The sequence below is a fragment of the Pan troglodytes genome, chromosome 6 (genome assembly GCF_028858775.2).
Source record: "Pan troglodytes isolate AG18354 chromosome 6, NHGRI_mPanTro3-v2.0_pri, whole genome shotgun sequence".
Lineage (NCBI taxonomy): Eukaryota > Metazoa > Chordata > Mammalia > Primates > Hominidae > Pan > Pan troglodytes.
In genome coordinates this window covers 82,390,588-82,405,048 of record NC_072404.2, presented here as the reverse complement: position 1 = coordinate 82,405,048, position 14,461 = coordinate 82,390,588, and the positions used below count along the sequence as shown (strand labels likewise).

At 55.8% G+C, this 14,461-nt stretch overlaps 1 protein-coding gene across 10 annotated transcripts in view; it reads left to right on the top strand.

Annotated features, from left to right (window-relative positions):
• Positions 1-360: 360 nt before the first annotated feature.
• ELN (elastin) overlaps positions 361-14,461 on the top strand; it is a 42,276-nt gene continuing 28,175 nt past the window's right edge. For 4 of the 10 annotated variants that reach the window (XM_054655788.2, XM_016957591.4, XM_016957590.4 and 1 more), the window contains exons 1-5: positions 361-728; positions 7,830-7,880; positions 9,020-9,049; positions 10,165-10,197; positions 13,696-13,731. In XM_054655788.2, the coding sequence (XP_054511763.1) occupies positions 647-728; positions 7,830-7,880; positions 9,020-9,049; positions 10,165-10,197; positions 13,696-13,731 (232 nt within the window). In that variant the 5' untranslated portion in view covers positions 361-646. The remainder of the gene's footprint in view (positions 729-7,829; positions 7,881-9,019; positions 9,050-10,164; positions 10,198-13,695; positions 13,732-14,461) is intronic. The other 6 variants (XM_054655789.2, XM_054655787.2, XM_016957589.4 and 3 more) reach the window with 4 other exon arrangements.

The following is a 14,461-nucleotide window of genomic DNA, read 5'->3' as shown; positions in this document are numbered from 1 at the left end:
GGCCTCTGTAGACATCACACCCCCCAAACCCCCAGACCTGCCCAATGCCTCCCCTCCCCAGCTTTGGGCAGAACCTGTCTCTAGCCAGACCTGGGGGTGTTGGGGAGTCTGGAGGGCCGGGGTGGGGGCTGAGGCGCGGGACAGCTGGCCCGTATCCTCACACTGGGCCCGGGGCCCAGCCGGAGGGGCGGGGGCCTGGCCACTCGGGCCTTGGCTGGGGCTGGGATTTTTGGCCTGGCCGCCAGGCCCTCCCTTCTGCTTCCTCTCCCGAGGGCTGTCCTGGCAGAGGCCCCCCTCGCTCTTTCTGGCGGGAACAGGGCCAGCAGCGAAAGAACAGTCGCAGAGGGAAAGCGGGAAAGAGATGGGGGAAAGTGTGTGTGTGTGAGTGTGTGCTTGTGTGCATGTGTGTGCGTGTGTGTGTCAAGGAAAAAAGCTCGCAGTCCAGCAGCCCGGGCCTGGGAGGCTTGTGAGCCGGGCCTTTCGTAATTGTCCCCTCCCCGCGGCCCCCTCCCCCAGGCCTCCCCCCTCTCCCGCCCTCCCGCCCGCCCTCTCTCCCTCCCTCTTTCCCTCGCAGCCGACGAGGCAACAATTAGGCTTTGGGGATAAAACGAGGTGCGGAGAGCGGGCTGGGGCATTTCTCCCCGAGATGGCGGGTCTGACGGCGGCGGCCCCACGGCCCGGAGTCCTCCTGCTCCTGCTGTCCATCCTCCACCCCTCTCGGCCTGGAGGTAAGGACCCCTCGCCCCTGTCCCCAGCGCTGCCCACAGCTGCGGGCCCTTTGGGCCAGGTGACTAGTCGCTCAAGGGAGAGACCTTCATCCCTGGGAACTGCAAGGGGTCCCAGGTGGGAGCCCCTCAGCCACTGGGTCCTCGGAACTGCCCCTCCCAGGAGCCAGCCCTGTGCCCAGGAGGAACCTGTCAAACAGACACCCTCGACTCAGAATAGTCCCAACCCAGCATCCAGGCTTTGCTGCCCTGCGAGGGCTGAGGGGGCCCCTGCTCAGGTGCCCGGGTGCCCGCCCTGTAGGGGGATCAGAGCATCCTGGGGGAGGGCCCAGCGGGAACCCCTGGGTCTGGAGACACCACAGTCTGCACACCTGTGGACACAGCTGGGGTGCACACCAGCCCTGGGGACAGGGAACCTGGGCTTGATACCAGCTCAACCGCAGTGAGCTGTGTGACCTCAGCAGGTTCCTTGACCCCTGGGAAGCCGGGATCCCCCCGTGAGGAAGGTCAGGGCTCCGCTGAGGATGGGTTTGCAGGTTGGGAAGCTGCTGCTGTGTTCTCCCTGCTGAGGCAGGCAGGGACTCCTGGTATGCATTTGTGTGTGTGTGCGCGTGTGCATGTGTGCAGGAATGAGCGTGCTGTGTGCTCGTGTGTGTATGTGTGCATGCACAGGTGTGCACGTGTGCAGATGCCCAGCTGTGTCACTGAACAGAGGAAGGGATTTCTGGAGGGGTACCTATGTCTGCTCACAGGTTCATCCTTAGGCAGGTGTATGCGTATGTTTGGAGGAGGTATATGAAGCTGCTCCTTAGTGTGTGCAAAAGTCTGCCACCTGACAGACATGTAGACATGTACACATGTAGACATGGGCGATCTGGCATCCAGGTGTGACACTGGTGTGGACTGTCACTATGTGTGTTATGGAGTGTGTGCATCTGTGTGTGTGAATGTGTGTGCGATGTGGCACGCAAGCATGGAAAGGCGGGCTGGAGAAGGTGTCTGTCTCCTGGCAGAGGCAGTGTGGCTGAGACAGAGGCTGGAGTGGATCCTGGGGCACTGCTGGGCCATCTGCTATGTGCCCCAACCCAGGCACAGTTGGTTATGGGGTTTGAGGGTGCCCCCTGTGGGGCTGCTATGCCGTGGCCAACGGGGGAGGACAGAAGAGGCTCCCCGGGCATGGGAAAAAGGAGGGCATTTGGTAGGGGGGTCTGGGTGGAGTCTGGTTTCCTCGGGAGTCCTCCTTGCCATGAGAACCAAACGCTGAGTAGGGGGCAGGAGGGCCACCGGGTGGAGTCAGGGGCCTGGGCAGGAGCTGCAGCTGTTTCCGTGAGATTGAACAGCTTCCTGTGCAGGGTCCGCTGCTGGACCTGGATGAGGCCAAGGGACATGGGTACCCACAGGCGGGCCCCAGCAGGGGCAACGAGCCAGGGCCTGAAAGCAGCAGCCCCGGGTGCGTCTCAGCCTCCTCCCCAGGTGTAGCCCCCAAACACCCAGCCACCCTCCTTCCCAGATGGGGCCACCACCTATAGGGTGGCAGTTCATCATCAAGGAACCTTGAGAATTAGAAATTATTATCATCACTTGACAAACAAGGAAACTGAGGCTCCGGCAGGCTAAGGCAGTCCCCGGGGGTTAGTATCAGCCAGCTCTCTGCCCCAGGTCAAGGGGCAAGGGGGTTAGGAGTGAGCTAGCAGGCAACATTTGGGGAGGGGAAGGCTTGGGGCTGAGTCCTTTAAAGCAGGCATGCCCTAGGCAGAATCAGCTCTCTCCTTGTGTCCTCAGTGACACCGCTAAACGCCCAGCTGGCCTCACACTTTGCAGAGATCAATCTCAGCTCTGTCCCAGGTGGCTGGACTTGCTAGGTCCAAATAAGGGGTGTGTGAACTGATGAGCTCGTGTGGGGTTTTGCACAGAAGTGCTACTGAAGTCTGCAGAGGTCGGGGAGCCAACACAGGGAGTGGAGCGCTCAGTCACATGCTCACTGCCACTCACCTGGCCGTCCTGGGGGAGCCTGGCTTCTCCCTCAAGGAGGAGGGTGTCACTTATGCAAGTTCAGCGGCTCCAAGGAAGGAACCCTGTTGCGGCGGTGGGGGAGCAGGAGGAGGGGACAAGCCGCACAGCTCCCAGGCTGTTTCAAAAGTGAGCATGAGAAATTAACCCAGGGATAATTCTTCCCCATCCCCCAGAAATAGTATCAGGGATTTTTTTTTTTTTTCCTGATTTCAGAACTGAAGATGGTTTGGAACAGAGGTTTCCTTTTCTTTTATTTTCCTTTTTTATTTTTATTTTTTTACCTTTTTTATTTTTTTTAAATTGAGACAGGGTCTCGCTGTGTTGTCCAGGCTGGTCTGAATTCCTGGGCTCAAGTGATCCTCCCACCTCCGCCTCCCAAAGTGCTTGGATTACAGGCATGAGCCACTGCCTCTTTTTAAATATTTTTTTAATTATTGTTTTCCGTCCTTAAGTAGGAACAGGGGTTTTCAACCTGGCTATCTATTAGACTTCCCACCCAAGAATCCCTGCTTGCTTTGGTTGGAGAGGGACCTGGACACAGAATTTTCAGGCTTCCCAGGTGACGGTGGGGTCGCCAGGGCCAAGAAGCACTGGTTTAGAGGTCGATCCCGCTCTGTGTGTCTGCCGAGGCCCCGGCATGAGGGCAAATGTGCCCTGTGTGGGAGGGGACACAGTCACCCAGTGGAGGACAGCTTGTTTTTGAAAACCCTTGGCAGCCTTCTGCATGCAAACAACAAACAGCTTCGTGTGGTCTTATCTGCTCCCCAAGCCAGCCCCCTGGACTTTGGTTTGGCAAAGCCCCCTGCCAAGACCGGCTGGCCCCAGGCTCGCTCCCAAACAGGCTGCTTCCAGCTCTTTGAACCTGGAGCCCAGGGCCCAGGCAAATGGCCCTACATGTGACTTGGGGTCAGCTGGGGGTCCCAGACCAGGCTCTTCAGCTCACTGGTTCTCCATTTCCCTGGCTGCAAAATGGGGAGAAACAGCCCTGCCTGAAGTACCTCCTAGGGCCAGTGAGAGCTTCCAGCAATGTACTATCTGGGGGGAAAAAAAAGCATCAAATAAAAGGACCGTGGGAATGGCATTTTTAAAATAATCTATTCTCTTATTCAGAGTCTGCTAATTTGGGCTCATGGATCCTTGTAATTAGTGCACATTGCTAAGGTTTAATACTCCCTCTCGCTACTTACACCATGTTTTGTCTAGTGGAGGGGCAGCTAATGTGTAAATAGATGTGCAATGATGAAAGAAGCAGACAGGACTCGGTTGGGGGTGGCCAGAAGGAGCCTTGAGAAATCCAGGAAGGCTTCCCAGCAGAAGTGACATTTGAGTTAGACCTAAAGAGAAAAGTAAATGGGGCCAGGTGCAGTGACTCATGCCTGTAATCCTAGCACTTTGGGAGGCCCACATGGGCAGATTGCTTGAGCCCAGGAGTTTGAGACCAGCCTGGGCAACATAGGAAGGCCCCCGTCTCTATTTAAAAAATAAATGAATATTTAAAAAGAAAGAAAAAGAAAGAAAGAAAGAGAGAGAGAGAAAGAAAGGAGAGAGAGAGAGACAGAAAGAAAGAAAGAAAGAAAGGAAAGAAGGAAGGAAGGAAGGAAGGAAGGAAGGAAGGAAGGAAGGAAGGAAGGAAGGAAAATGTTGGAGGACCTGTCTGTGGATGAGGGGTAAGTCCCAGACTACAGGCCCTGGCAGGCAGAACTGAAGAGACAGAAGAGCAGATTCTCGATTGGAGGAAGCCCTGTCTGCAGTTAGTGCTGACAGCATTTGGAGGTGGTGATTTTCCCGTCATGGGAGGTATGCAAGCAGAACACGAAGGATGTTTGCGGAAGGAGGTCCAGCCCAGGCCAGAAGACTATTATGATCCCTGAGAGTCTAGGATCGTGATTCTAAGATGCAAGAGACAAGTTCCACCCTGGGCTAGTCGGTGAAACATGCCAAAACCACATAAAACAAGACAAGTGTTCTCCAGGCCAACTGCTTAGGGCCAGCTGAGCAGCACAGTCAGGGAGAGCCGTGGGCTCGGGAAAGGCAGGCGGGAGAGTCTGAGCTCAGCCCTGGTGCGGGGGTAGGACTTGGACAGAGGCAAGGACATTCCTGGCAGGAGAAACGGCTTGTGCCAAGGAGTGGAGGGAGAAGTGAGGATGCCCCACGGGGCTTGGGGAAGCAGCTGTTACCTTTTCAAAGTCCTTTCCAATTTCCAGCTGCTGTCTAATTTTATTCTCACCTCTCTCACTTGCAGAGAGGCAGGAATCCTTCGCAGCCCCTAAACCTTCTCCATTTCCTCATTGCAAAATGGGGATTAAAACCTCGGGCTCCCCAGGCCGTCAGGTTCAGGCATGAAGTTTGGCAAATGCCACCATCATCAGGGTCTGAACGGTGGGGGTGGAGAGTGGGGACAGAGGAGATCTGGGGGAGGGGAAGCTAAGTCTTCCCCCCAGAAAGTGCCTGGGGTGCAGGAGGGCAGAACCCCAGGAGAAAGGAAGTCAGGGTTCAGCCAGGCCCGGGGGCTCAACAAGCCCAAGGCAGGGGGACTCCCAGGGCAGATGGGGATGAAACAGGTTAGAGCTGGATTCACAGACAACCACACTGCCACCCCTCTACTTAATTCACCCATCATGTATTGAGTAACTACTGCATACCTGGCCCTGGGCCACGGACTGTGCAGTGAAACGGGAAAAAATGAAACGTAAGTGCCACTGTCTTTTTATTTTTGAGCAATTACTGTCTGCCAGGTCCAGAAGAGGACATAGCCTATTACTTGAACCCTTTTACAACTTGCAGGAACCTTGCAACCTTGCAGCAACCTTGCAACGTTGCAGCAACCAAGTGATTATCTGCCCCATGTCACAAAAAAGGAAACCGATGTTCAGAGAGGTTGAGTGACTTTCCCAAGGTCACACAGATGGTAAGAAGCAGCGAAGGCAGAATTAGAAGCCAGAGGGGTCTGTTCTGAGCGCTTTGCTCTTCCCCCCACCTCCACCACACTGTTCCCTGCAGTCTGCTCTGGAGCCGGAGAGTAGAGAGGAAGGGAGAGAGGCACATGAAGAACGAGGGAGAGGGGGAGAAAGAGGAGGAAGGAGAGAGGCCGAGGCAGAGAAAGACGCATAAGAGACTGCTGAGAGCTGGAGGCCGGAGCCAGGGAAGGCATCAGAGGCCCGAGGCGGGCCATGTGTGTGCTTGGCAGCGGATGACAGGGCCCAAGTGCTCCTTCCCAGCAGGCCCAGCCCCCCTGGGGCCACCACTCCGAGCCTTGAGGTTCTGACCAGATTACTTGCACACTTCAGGCCTGGACTGCAGTGCCTGAGGAGCCACAAGCCCTGGGAGGGGGTGGCGCCGGGGTCTTGGCTCCGGTGGCTGTGACAGCTCCACAGCCCTGACCCTGCTGGGCTGCAGCTGAGGCTGACAGGGCCCTGGGGCCAGCAAGCCGAGCTGTGCAGCGTCGCCAGGCCTCAGAGGCCAGACGTCTGGCCGCGAGGCCTCCCTGGACACATTGCAGAGACACCCGTTCCCCCAGCCCCGCCCATGCCCCACGGGGCTCCCAGCCCCTTTCAGCAAAAGCAGTAAGGGAGGGCTGGGCTGGGGCGTTGGCAAGGTGGCTTGTCAAGCTCAGAGGGGGGCCTTCTGAGGTGGAGGCAGGGCCCCCGGTTTGGGACCCTGTCTGTTGCCATGGCGATGGCTCAGGCAGGGTCTGGATCCAGCATCACAGCGTTCCCCAGTGAGAGCTTCACTGGTCCATGGGGACTGAACTCGTGATCCTGTCTGGCCGGTGAATTCGCTTTTCCTTAGGAAACTATTCACTGTGCTCATTCATGGCGTCCCCCTGCGGCCCCGGCGCCTCCTAAGACAGCCCGTGTCAGACGGCCAGAGCCCCACCCAAGCTCGGCTGCCCAGTGGCTGAGGACGCTGACCTCACGCCGTCCTATCAGTGTGGGAATGGCTGCATTTGTGCTGGCAGCTGCACCTCCTTAATGCTTGCTGTAGCAGCCCGGCCTGCCCTTCCCAAAGCTCTGGCCTCTACCCGGCAGCTCAGCTCGGGAAGGGAGTGGGCTGCCTGGTGAGAGGTGCTCAGACCCAGTGTCTTCCACCCCAGGCCCTCTCCCTGACTCCAGGGAGAACCAGGTAACACAGCAAGAACCATCATACTCTAAGGACTGGCAGCAGGGCGCAGGGGCCTGTCATCCTAGCACTTTAGGAGGCCAAGGCAGGAGGATCGCTTGAGCCCAGGAGTTCCAGACCAGCCTGGGGAACATACTGACACCCCATCTTTACAAAAAAATCAATTAGCCAGATGTGGAGGTGTACGCCTGTAGTCCCAGCTACTTGGGAGACTGAGGCAGGAGAATAGCTCGAACCTAGGAGGCGGAAGTTGCAGTGAGCTGAGATCTTGCCACTGCACTCCAGCCTGGGTGACAGAGCAAGACTCTGTCTCAAAAATAAAGCACTGGCCTGAGCTTGAATCCAGGCCCCGTCTCTTTCCAGCTGTGTGGCCCCAGGCATGTCCCTTAACCTCTCTGAGCCTGATTTCATGTCTTAAGATGATAGTCTCTGGGAGCGGTGGCTCACACCTGTAATCCTAGCACTTTGGGAGGCCGAGGCAGGCAGATCACTTGAGGTCAGGGGTTCAAGACCAGCCTGCCCAACATAGTGAAACCCTGTCTCCGCTAAAAATACAGAAATTAGCCGTGCTTGGTGGCATGCACCTGTAATCCCAGCTACTCGGGAGGCTGAGACAGCAGAATCGCTTGACCCGGGCAGACGGAGGTTGCAGTGAGCTGAGATCCCACCACTGCACTCCAGCCTGGGTGAAAGGCCAAGGCTCCGTCTCAGTCTCAAACAAAACAAAATGATGATAGTAAGCCCTGCCCTTCCAACTTCACAGGCCGATTTCAAAGAGCAAGAATGAGAACACACTTTGTAAACAGAAACTGCTCTGGAGACAAGCAATGTCATTATTGCCATCAGCATCATTCTTGTTTCCATGTAATTGTGGGTTTTGCCATTGAAAGTAATGGCAAAAATCGCAGTTACTTTTGCACCAGCCTAATAGTTCTGGCTCCTGGAGGACTGACTCTACCTGTTTCCTTTCAGGGGTCCCTGGGGCCATTCCTGGTGGAGTTCCTGGAGGAGTCTTTTATCCAGGTAATGTACATGAAACTTCCACACACCCAGGTCATGCAGATGATGCTGATGTCCATAATAGATGCACATTTTGACACTACAGAAGGTAGGAACATTGACACACCTACCAGAAGTCACACCCACTTAAAAATGCAATTAACAAGACACTGATTTACAGCTATTAAGAGCATACAGGCTGGACATGGTGGCTCACGCCTGTAATCTCAACACTCTGGGAGGCAGAGAAACGAGGATTGCTTGAGGCCAGGAGTTTCAGACCAGCCTGGACAACATAGTGAGATCCCCCTCTCTACACACACACACACACAAATTTAAAATTAGCCATGTTCTGCATTGAGAAAAATGAAAATGAAGTATAGAAATTAAAAAAAAAATTAGCTGGGCATGGTGGTGCACGCCTGTAGTCCTAGCTACTGGGGAGGCTGAGGCAGGAGGATCACTTGAGCTTAGGAGTTCAAGGCTGCAGTGAGCTATAATAGCACCACTGCACTGAAGTCTGGGTGACAGAGTAAAACCCTGTCTCTAAAAAGAAAAGGGGAAAAAAAGAAAAGAAAAATCAAAAGTAATACTTTCAATACTTAAAAAGGATTTGAGGCCAGGCACGGTGGCTCAAGCCTGTAATCCCAGCACTTTGGGAGGCCGAGGCAGGCGGATCACAAGGTCAGGAGATCAAGACCATCCTGGCTAACACGGTGAAACCCTGTCTCTACTAAAAATACAAAAAATTAACCAGGTGTGGTGGCGAGCGCCTCTAGTCCCAGCTACTCGGGAGGCTAAGGCAGGAGAATGACGTGATTGAACCCAGGAGGCGGAGCTTACAGTGAGCCCAGATCGCGCCACTGCACTCCAGCCTGGGCGACAGAGGGAGACTCCATATAAAAAAAAATAAAAAAATTTTAAAAAGCATTTGAGTGTACAGAAGTGACCTGGAAGTGGGGAGAGATGCCAGCACTCCCCCAGATACATACTGACACTGGACTGCTGGCCAAGCAGAAGAGAAAACCGAGGCTTGCAGAGAGCAGGTCTTGCCCAAGGTCACGTAGTTAGGCAGAGGTGGATTCAGCCATAGCTGGGGGTGGCAGCGGGCTTGCCTGGCAGAAGTACCGATGATCTCTCTTTCTCTTTCTCTCCCCCGACAGGGGCTGGTCTCGGAGCCCTTGGAGGAGGAGGTGAGCTCAGAAACCCCACTTGTTCATCACTGAAAGGGCCTGGGTTTCACCCGAGCCACATGCATCCTCAGACCTGAGAACCCTGGGAGACCCGAGCATCAAGGACTCCCTCATTTCACAGACAGCATCCAGGCGGCGGGAGGAGGCTTCCTTGAGAGCCAGAACCCATTGGCCTTCCCAGTCCCTCCCCTAGACTTTATCTCTGGTGCCCTCTGCCTTCCTATTTCTTCTTTTTTTTGGTGGGGGTGGGGGGGCGGGGGGACAGAGTCTCGTTCTGTCGCCCAGGCTGGAGTGCACTGGTGTGATCTCAGCTCACTGCAGCATCTGCCTCCCAGGTTCAAGTGATGCTCCTCCCTCAGCCTCCCAATTAGCAAGGACTACAGGCGCGTGCCACCACGCCCAGCTTATTTTTCTATTTTTTCTAGAGACAGGGTTTCATCATGTTGGCCAGGCTGGGCTCGAACTCCCAACCTCAAGTGATCTGCCTGACTCGGCCTCTCAAAGTGCTGGGATTACAGGCGTGAGCCACCTTGCCCGGACCCTTCCTATTTCTTTTTATCCTGAAAAACCTCCCTGCCAAGCCGGCTGAGCAGGCACCATCTTTTTTTTTTATTTTTTTGAGACAAAGTCTTGCTCTTGTCACCCAGGCTGGAGTGCAGTGGCGCGATCTCAGCTCACTGTAACCTCCACCTCCCAGGTTCAGGTGATTCTCCTGCCTCAGCCTCCTGAGTAGCTGGGATTACAGGCACACGCCACCACGCCTGGCTAATTTTTGTATTTTTAGTAGAGACAGGGTTTCACCATGTTTGCCAGGCTGGTCTCAAACTCCTGACCTCAGATGATCCGCCTGCCTCAGCCTCCCAAAGTGCTAGGATTACAGGCGTGAGCCACCACCCCCAGCCCATCATCCCCTTTTGAGCCTGAGACTCTGGGACTCAGAGAGTATAAACCACGAGTTAGAAGTAGAGCTAGGTTCCCAGGGGCTCCAAGTCTGAGTGGGAGGACCTGGGGCGTGAGATTCCACACTGCCCACACTTTGCCCGGGTTGGGGGTTGGATAAGTAGTAGATGGATAAGCTGGGCCACCCCATTCACTATCTTCTCTTCCCTCTGCAGCACTGGCGCCTGGAGTCAAACCTCTTAAGCCAGGTAAGACCCAAGGCCTCGGAGCATTGAGAGACAGCGAGGGAGCTGGGGAGGGAGGAGCCTACCCAGCTGGGAATGGGACAAGGAAACCAGGAACGGGACAAGGAAGCCAACGGGCAGGAGGAAGGAGGGAGGTGTGGACACCGATTAGCCTCCCAAGGATGAGTAGGCCGGGGCCAGGTCCCAGGGCTTCCAGGAACAAGAGGCTGGAAGCAGCTCCATGTCCTCCCTGTGTGAGGGCGTCTAGCATCTACCCTACATGTGCATGTGTGTTCACCCAGCTGTCCAGAGACTCCTCTCTGCAAAGGAGAGGCTGTTAGAGGCAACATCAGGGATTGCTCCGGTTCCAGTGGCCTCCAAGCCTTACATGACCCTCGGGAGCTCAGACACAGATCCTCAGCCCCAGACTTCCCCTGAGTGGTCCCCTAGCCCTTGACCCCAGACCAATACCCCAAATCGCCCTGACCTTGATGCCATTCTGAGCCCTTCTCCTGACTCCAGACGGAGCACTGGTCTCAAGCCAAAGCTTAACCCCAGCCCAAGCCCTGAGCCTAATCCCAGGCTGAACCCTGACCCTGCTGACCCTGGTCCCACAGGACCCCCAATCCTGGCCTTAGGCCAAGCCCTGACCCCAAGCCCAAGCTGAGCACCGACCATGGCCCCAGATAAGCTCCCCTCCTAATCTCGGGCCCTTTCCAGCTGTGTCCAGACCATGGAGTTTTCCAGTAAGAAGGTGTGGCCGGATCTATCCTGGCCTCGCCCAAGGGGCTGGGATCTGCCACGAGGGTCCACTCTCAGCTCTGGGGAATGCACCCCCAGGAAGGAGGGTGGGGCAGTTCCCTCCGGGAAATACTGGCGGATAAGGAGCAGGTGGAGGAAACAGCGTCTCTGTCCAGATTGATGGTCCCTCGGCATGAGACGCTCCACATGTGACTTTGGCCGCCCCACACCCTGAGCTATGTTGCCCTGGCTCAGAAGCCCAAGTCTCCAGGACACAGTTTAGATGTCCAAGAGCTCTTATGAAATCCTGATCGTTGATAATCCAAGTGCAAATGAATCTTCAAGACCCAGATTCCCCTGCGCTAAAAGTCCATCTGGGTTGTGAAACACCAGGGCTGGAGCCAGGAGAGGCAGGAGAACGGGGTGCCTGGGGTCTACAGGGCTCTGCAAGGCCAGGAGACCCTGGGAGCTTGCCACTTATCCCCGCCAGCACCTATACCCTGTCTTCCTGGAGCAGGTGAGGGTTCTTAGTAGGGTCTTTGACGGTGAAGAGAGGACAGGGGAGATGATAGTGGTGCAGAGGTGTGGAGGTAGGTCTGTGCTTGGCCTAGAAGACCCAAATTGAGGAGGTTGTGCCTGCAAAGCTGGAGGGTACATTCATTGATCCCACTAGGAGCAAGAGACACATAGCGGGTTGTGGTTAAACACCAGAGGAAAGACAGACAACTCCCTACGAAGTTCCAGGATGTGTAGTTGCAAAAGTGAAGCTTTTGTTAATGAAAGATTTAGGTTAGACTTCTGAAAGAACTTCCAGCTCAGGGTGAAGGAGTCAATCCAAAGGAAAGTCAGAGCATCTCCTTCTGATAAAAAGGGCAGTGTTTCCAGGCAAGGGGCTGGATTCCATGACCTCCCCGAAGACTCAGGGCTACAGAAGGGTCGGCAGAGCCCCCATGGCACTCCCAGGGAGGCCCCCAAATCCGGACTGCCAGGACGTCCGGGCCTGCCCAGGCAGGATGGAATGGAGCACAGGCAGCGCATGTCATGCTTGGGAACAATTAATCCCTTGGTGACAGAGGGTGGGTGGCCTGGCAGCTGTTTTTCCACGTGGGCGCCACCACAGGTCCAAGCTGGCCCTGCCCTGCCTCAGCTCTCAGCGGGGGACCAGGCAGCTGGAAGCCTGCACACCCAACACCCTGAGCACTAGCCAGAGGCCAGCCGCCCACTGAGAGGGGCACGGGCATGGACAAGAAGGAACTGGGAGCACCCACTGTGTGCCCTGGGTAGGTTGCACAACTAGGTGCTTTCTGCACACATGCTCACTGGTCCCAGCAAGGCAGGTGATATAATGGCCATTTTGTAGATGGCAAAAACTGAGCCTCATCGGAGAGGCAAATTGACCTGCTTGTGCTCATGGAGGCTGGGTAGCAGCAGCAGGGTCTGAATCTAGAACTCTCTGACTCTAGAAAGAAGGAGGTTGGAGCTGGCCAGGTCCCTGGACTCCCAGCTGTGGTCAGCCCCTCCCCGCTTTCTCCTCCTTTCCAGATGCTGGAATCCTTGGGGCATTTGGGGCAGGTGAGTGCAAAGGAAGGAGGGCAGGCAGAGACAGAAGTGGTCAGGCCACAGGACAGGATGCTCAGGCTGGGATCATGGAAAAAGGAAGATGGCCCCAGAGAAGCCGCCTGTCCCCCACTGCAGCCCCAGCCTCTTCTCACTTCAGCCCCAGCCTCTTCTCACTTCCTGTGCAGTCCTCAGCTTCCCCTCCCAGCCCCTCTGTGGACAGGAAAGGTCTGAGCATGTCCCTTGCCCTCTCAGAGCTCAGGAAACAGGCCTGGCTTGAGAGAAGCGACTGCCAGCGCTGGTGGGGCAGGGCCCGGGTGCTGGGAAGTGACTCCTGCCTGATCGCCAGGCACTCCCGCCCAGAGGCAAAGATGCTTCTTACATGAGGCTGGCTGAGTTTCAGAGGGGTCCAGCTCCCACTAGTAGGAAATGAGGGACGAGGAGTGGTTAGTAACGGAGACCACACCCAGGGAAAGCCAGGGGGGACCTCTCCAGGGTACAGCAGGCTCCATGTTTGGGATCCATCCCTGGAGAGGACTCGCCCCTGAGGCTCAGGACTAGCATTTGTAGGAGAGATCGTCACATAATTAGAAACAAACCTGGCACGGTTGTGAACTCTGACCTGATGGCCCATTGGTCCTGGCCAAGGCAGTGGAATGTCTCCCGCAGTGGGAGACAAAGCGATTGGGCCCAGATGTGGGGAGGAGAGAGCCAGAGGGACCCATTTGGCGTCTCATAAACATCTTAGTAGGAGGCTCCTGGGCTGCAGGGCAGGCTGGATGGAAGGACAGATGGGTAGTGGGGACATAGGAGTTCCCCGATGCAGGTGAAGGGGAGGGGACTGAGTCAAGAGATATCTGCAAGGAAGCAGAAGAGAGACCTCACTGGCCTGGGGTGAGGTCTCGCTCACGGACTCTGCTCTGTTCCAGCCCTTGCTGAAAGCCCTGCTGAATCCTGTTAGCCAGCAGGGCTTCTAGGAGAAGCACAGGCCTGGCCCAGGCTTGTTAGGGATCGGTGCAATGACACCTGCACTGCACATAGTAGTCGCTCACTAAACTACAGGTGGATGCTATTTTATCAGGATCGACCCTGAGCATCACAGGCTTAGGGACCAGCCTAGGGACCTGAGTGGCTGATCACAGCACTGCCCTAACTCCAGGAGACATTTCCCACTCTGGGCCTAGGAACACTGCCTACACTCCTGTCTCTGTTTCTTATCCACAGTTCCCGGAGGGCTTGTGGGTGCTGGCCTTGGGGCAGGTGAGTGCTGACACCCAAGAAAGATATCCCCTGTGGGGACCAGCCCCTGAGCTCAACCCAGGGCTGGTATGCAGCACGGTCATGGAACAAGGGTGCAGGCCAGGTTCCGTCCTGGGCACTGACGGGGACTGATGCTGATACCAACTGCCCCAAGCAGCTGCCCAGGACATGAGGAAATCACAGCTGAGTACCTGGGTTCCTTTATAACATAGTAGTAGTGAAGGCTGCATGGAGGAAGCCCCATGGACCAAGGAAGCCCAAGGGAGTCGCTTAACTCAGCAGGGGTTCAGGAAGGCATTCTAGAGGAGGTGGGTGGGGAAATTTGACCCCAAAAGATCCATGCAGTTTTCAGGAAGGCTGAAGTGAGAGGATCCCTTGAGCCCAGGAGGCTGAGGCTTCAGAGAGCTATGATCATGTCACTGCACTCCAGCCTGGGCGACAGAGAAAGACCTCATCTCTTTTGTTGTTCTTGTTGTTGTTGAGACAGAGTCCCACTCTGTCACCCAGGCTGGAGTGCAGTGGCTCAGTCTCAGCTCCCCGCACCTGGTGCAGTTGATCTCAGCTCACCACAACCTCCACCTCCCGGGTTCAAGTGATTCTTGTGTCTCAGCCTCCCAAATAGCTGGAATTACCAGTGTGCACCACCACGCTCGGCTAATTTTTGTATTCTTAGTAGAGACGGAGTTTCACCATGTTGGCCAGGCTGGTCTCGAACTCCTGGCCTCAAGTG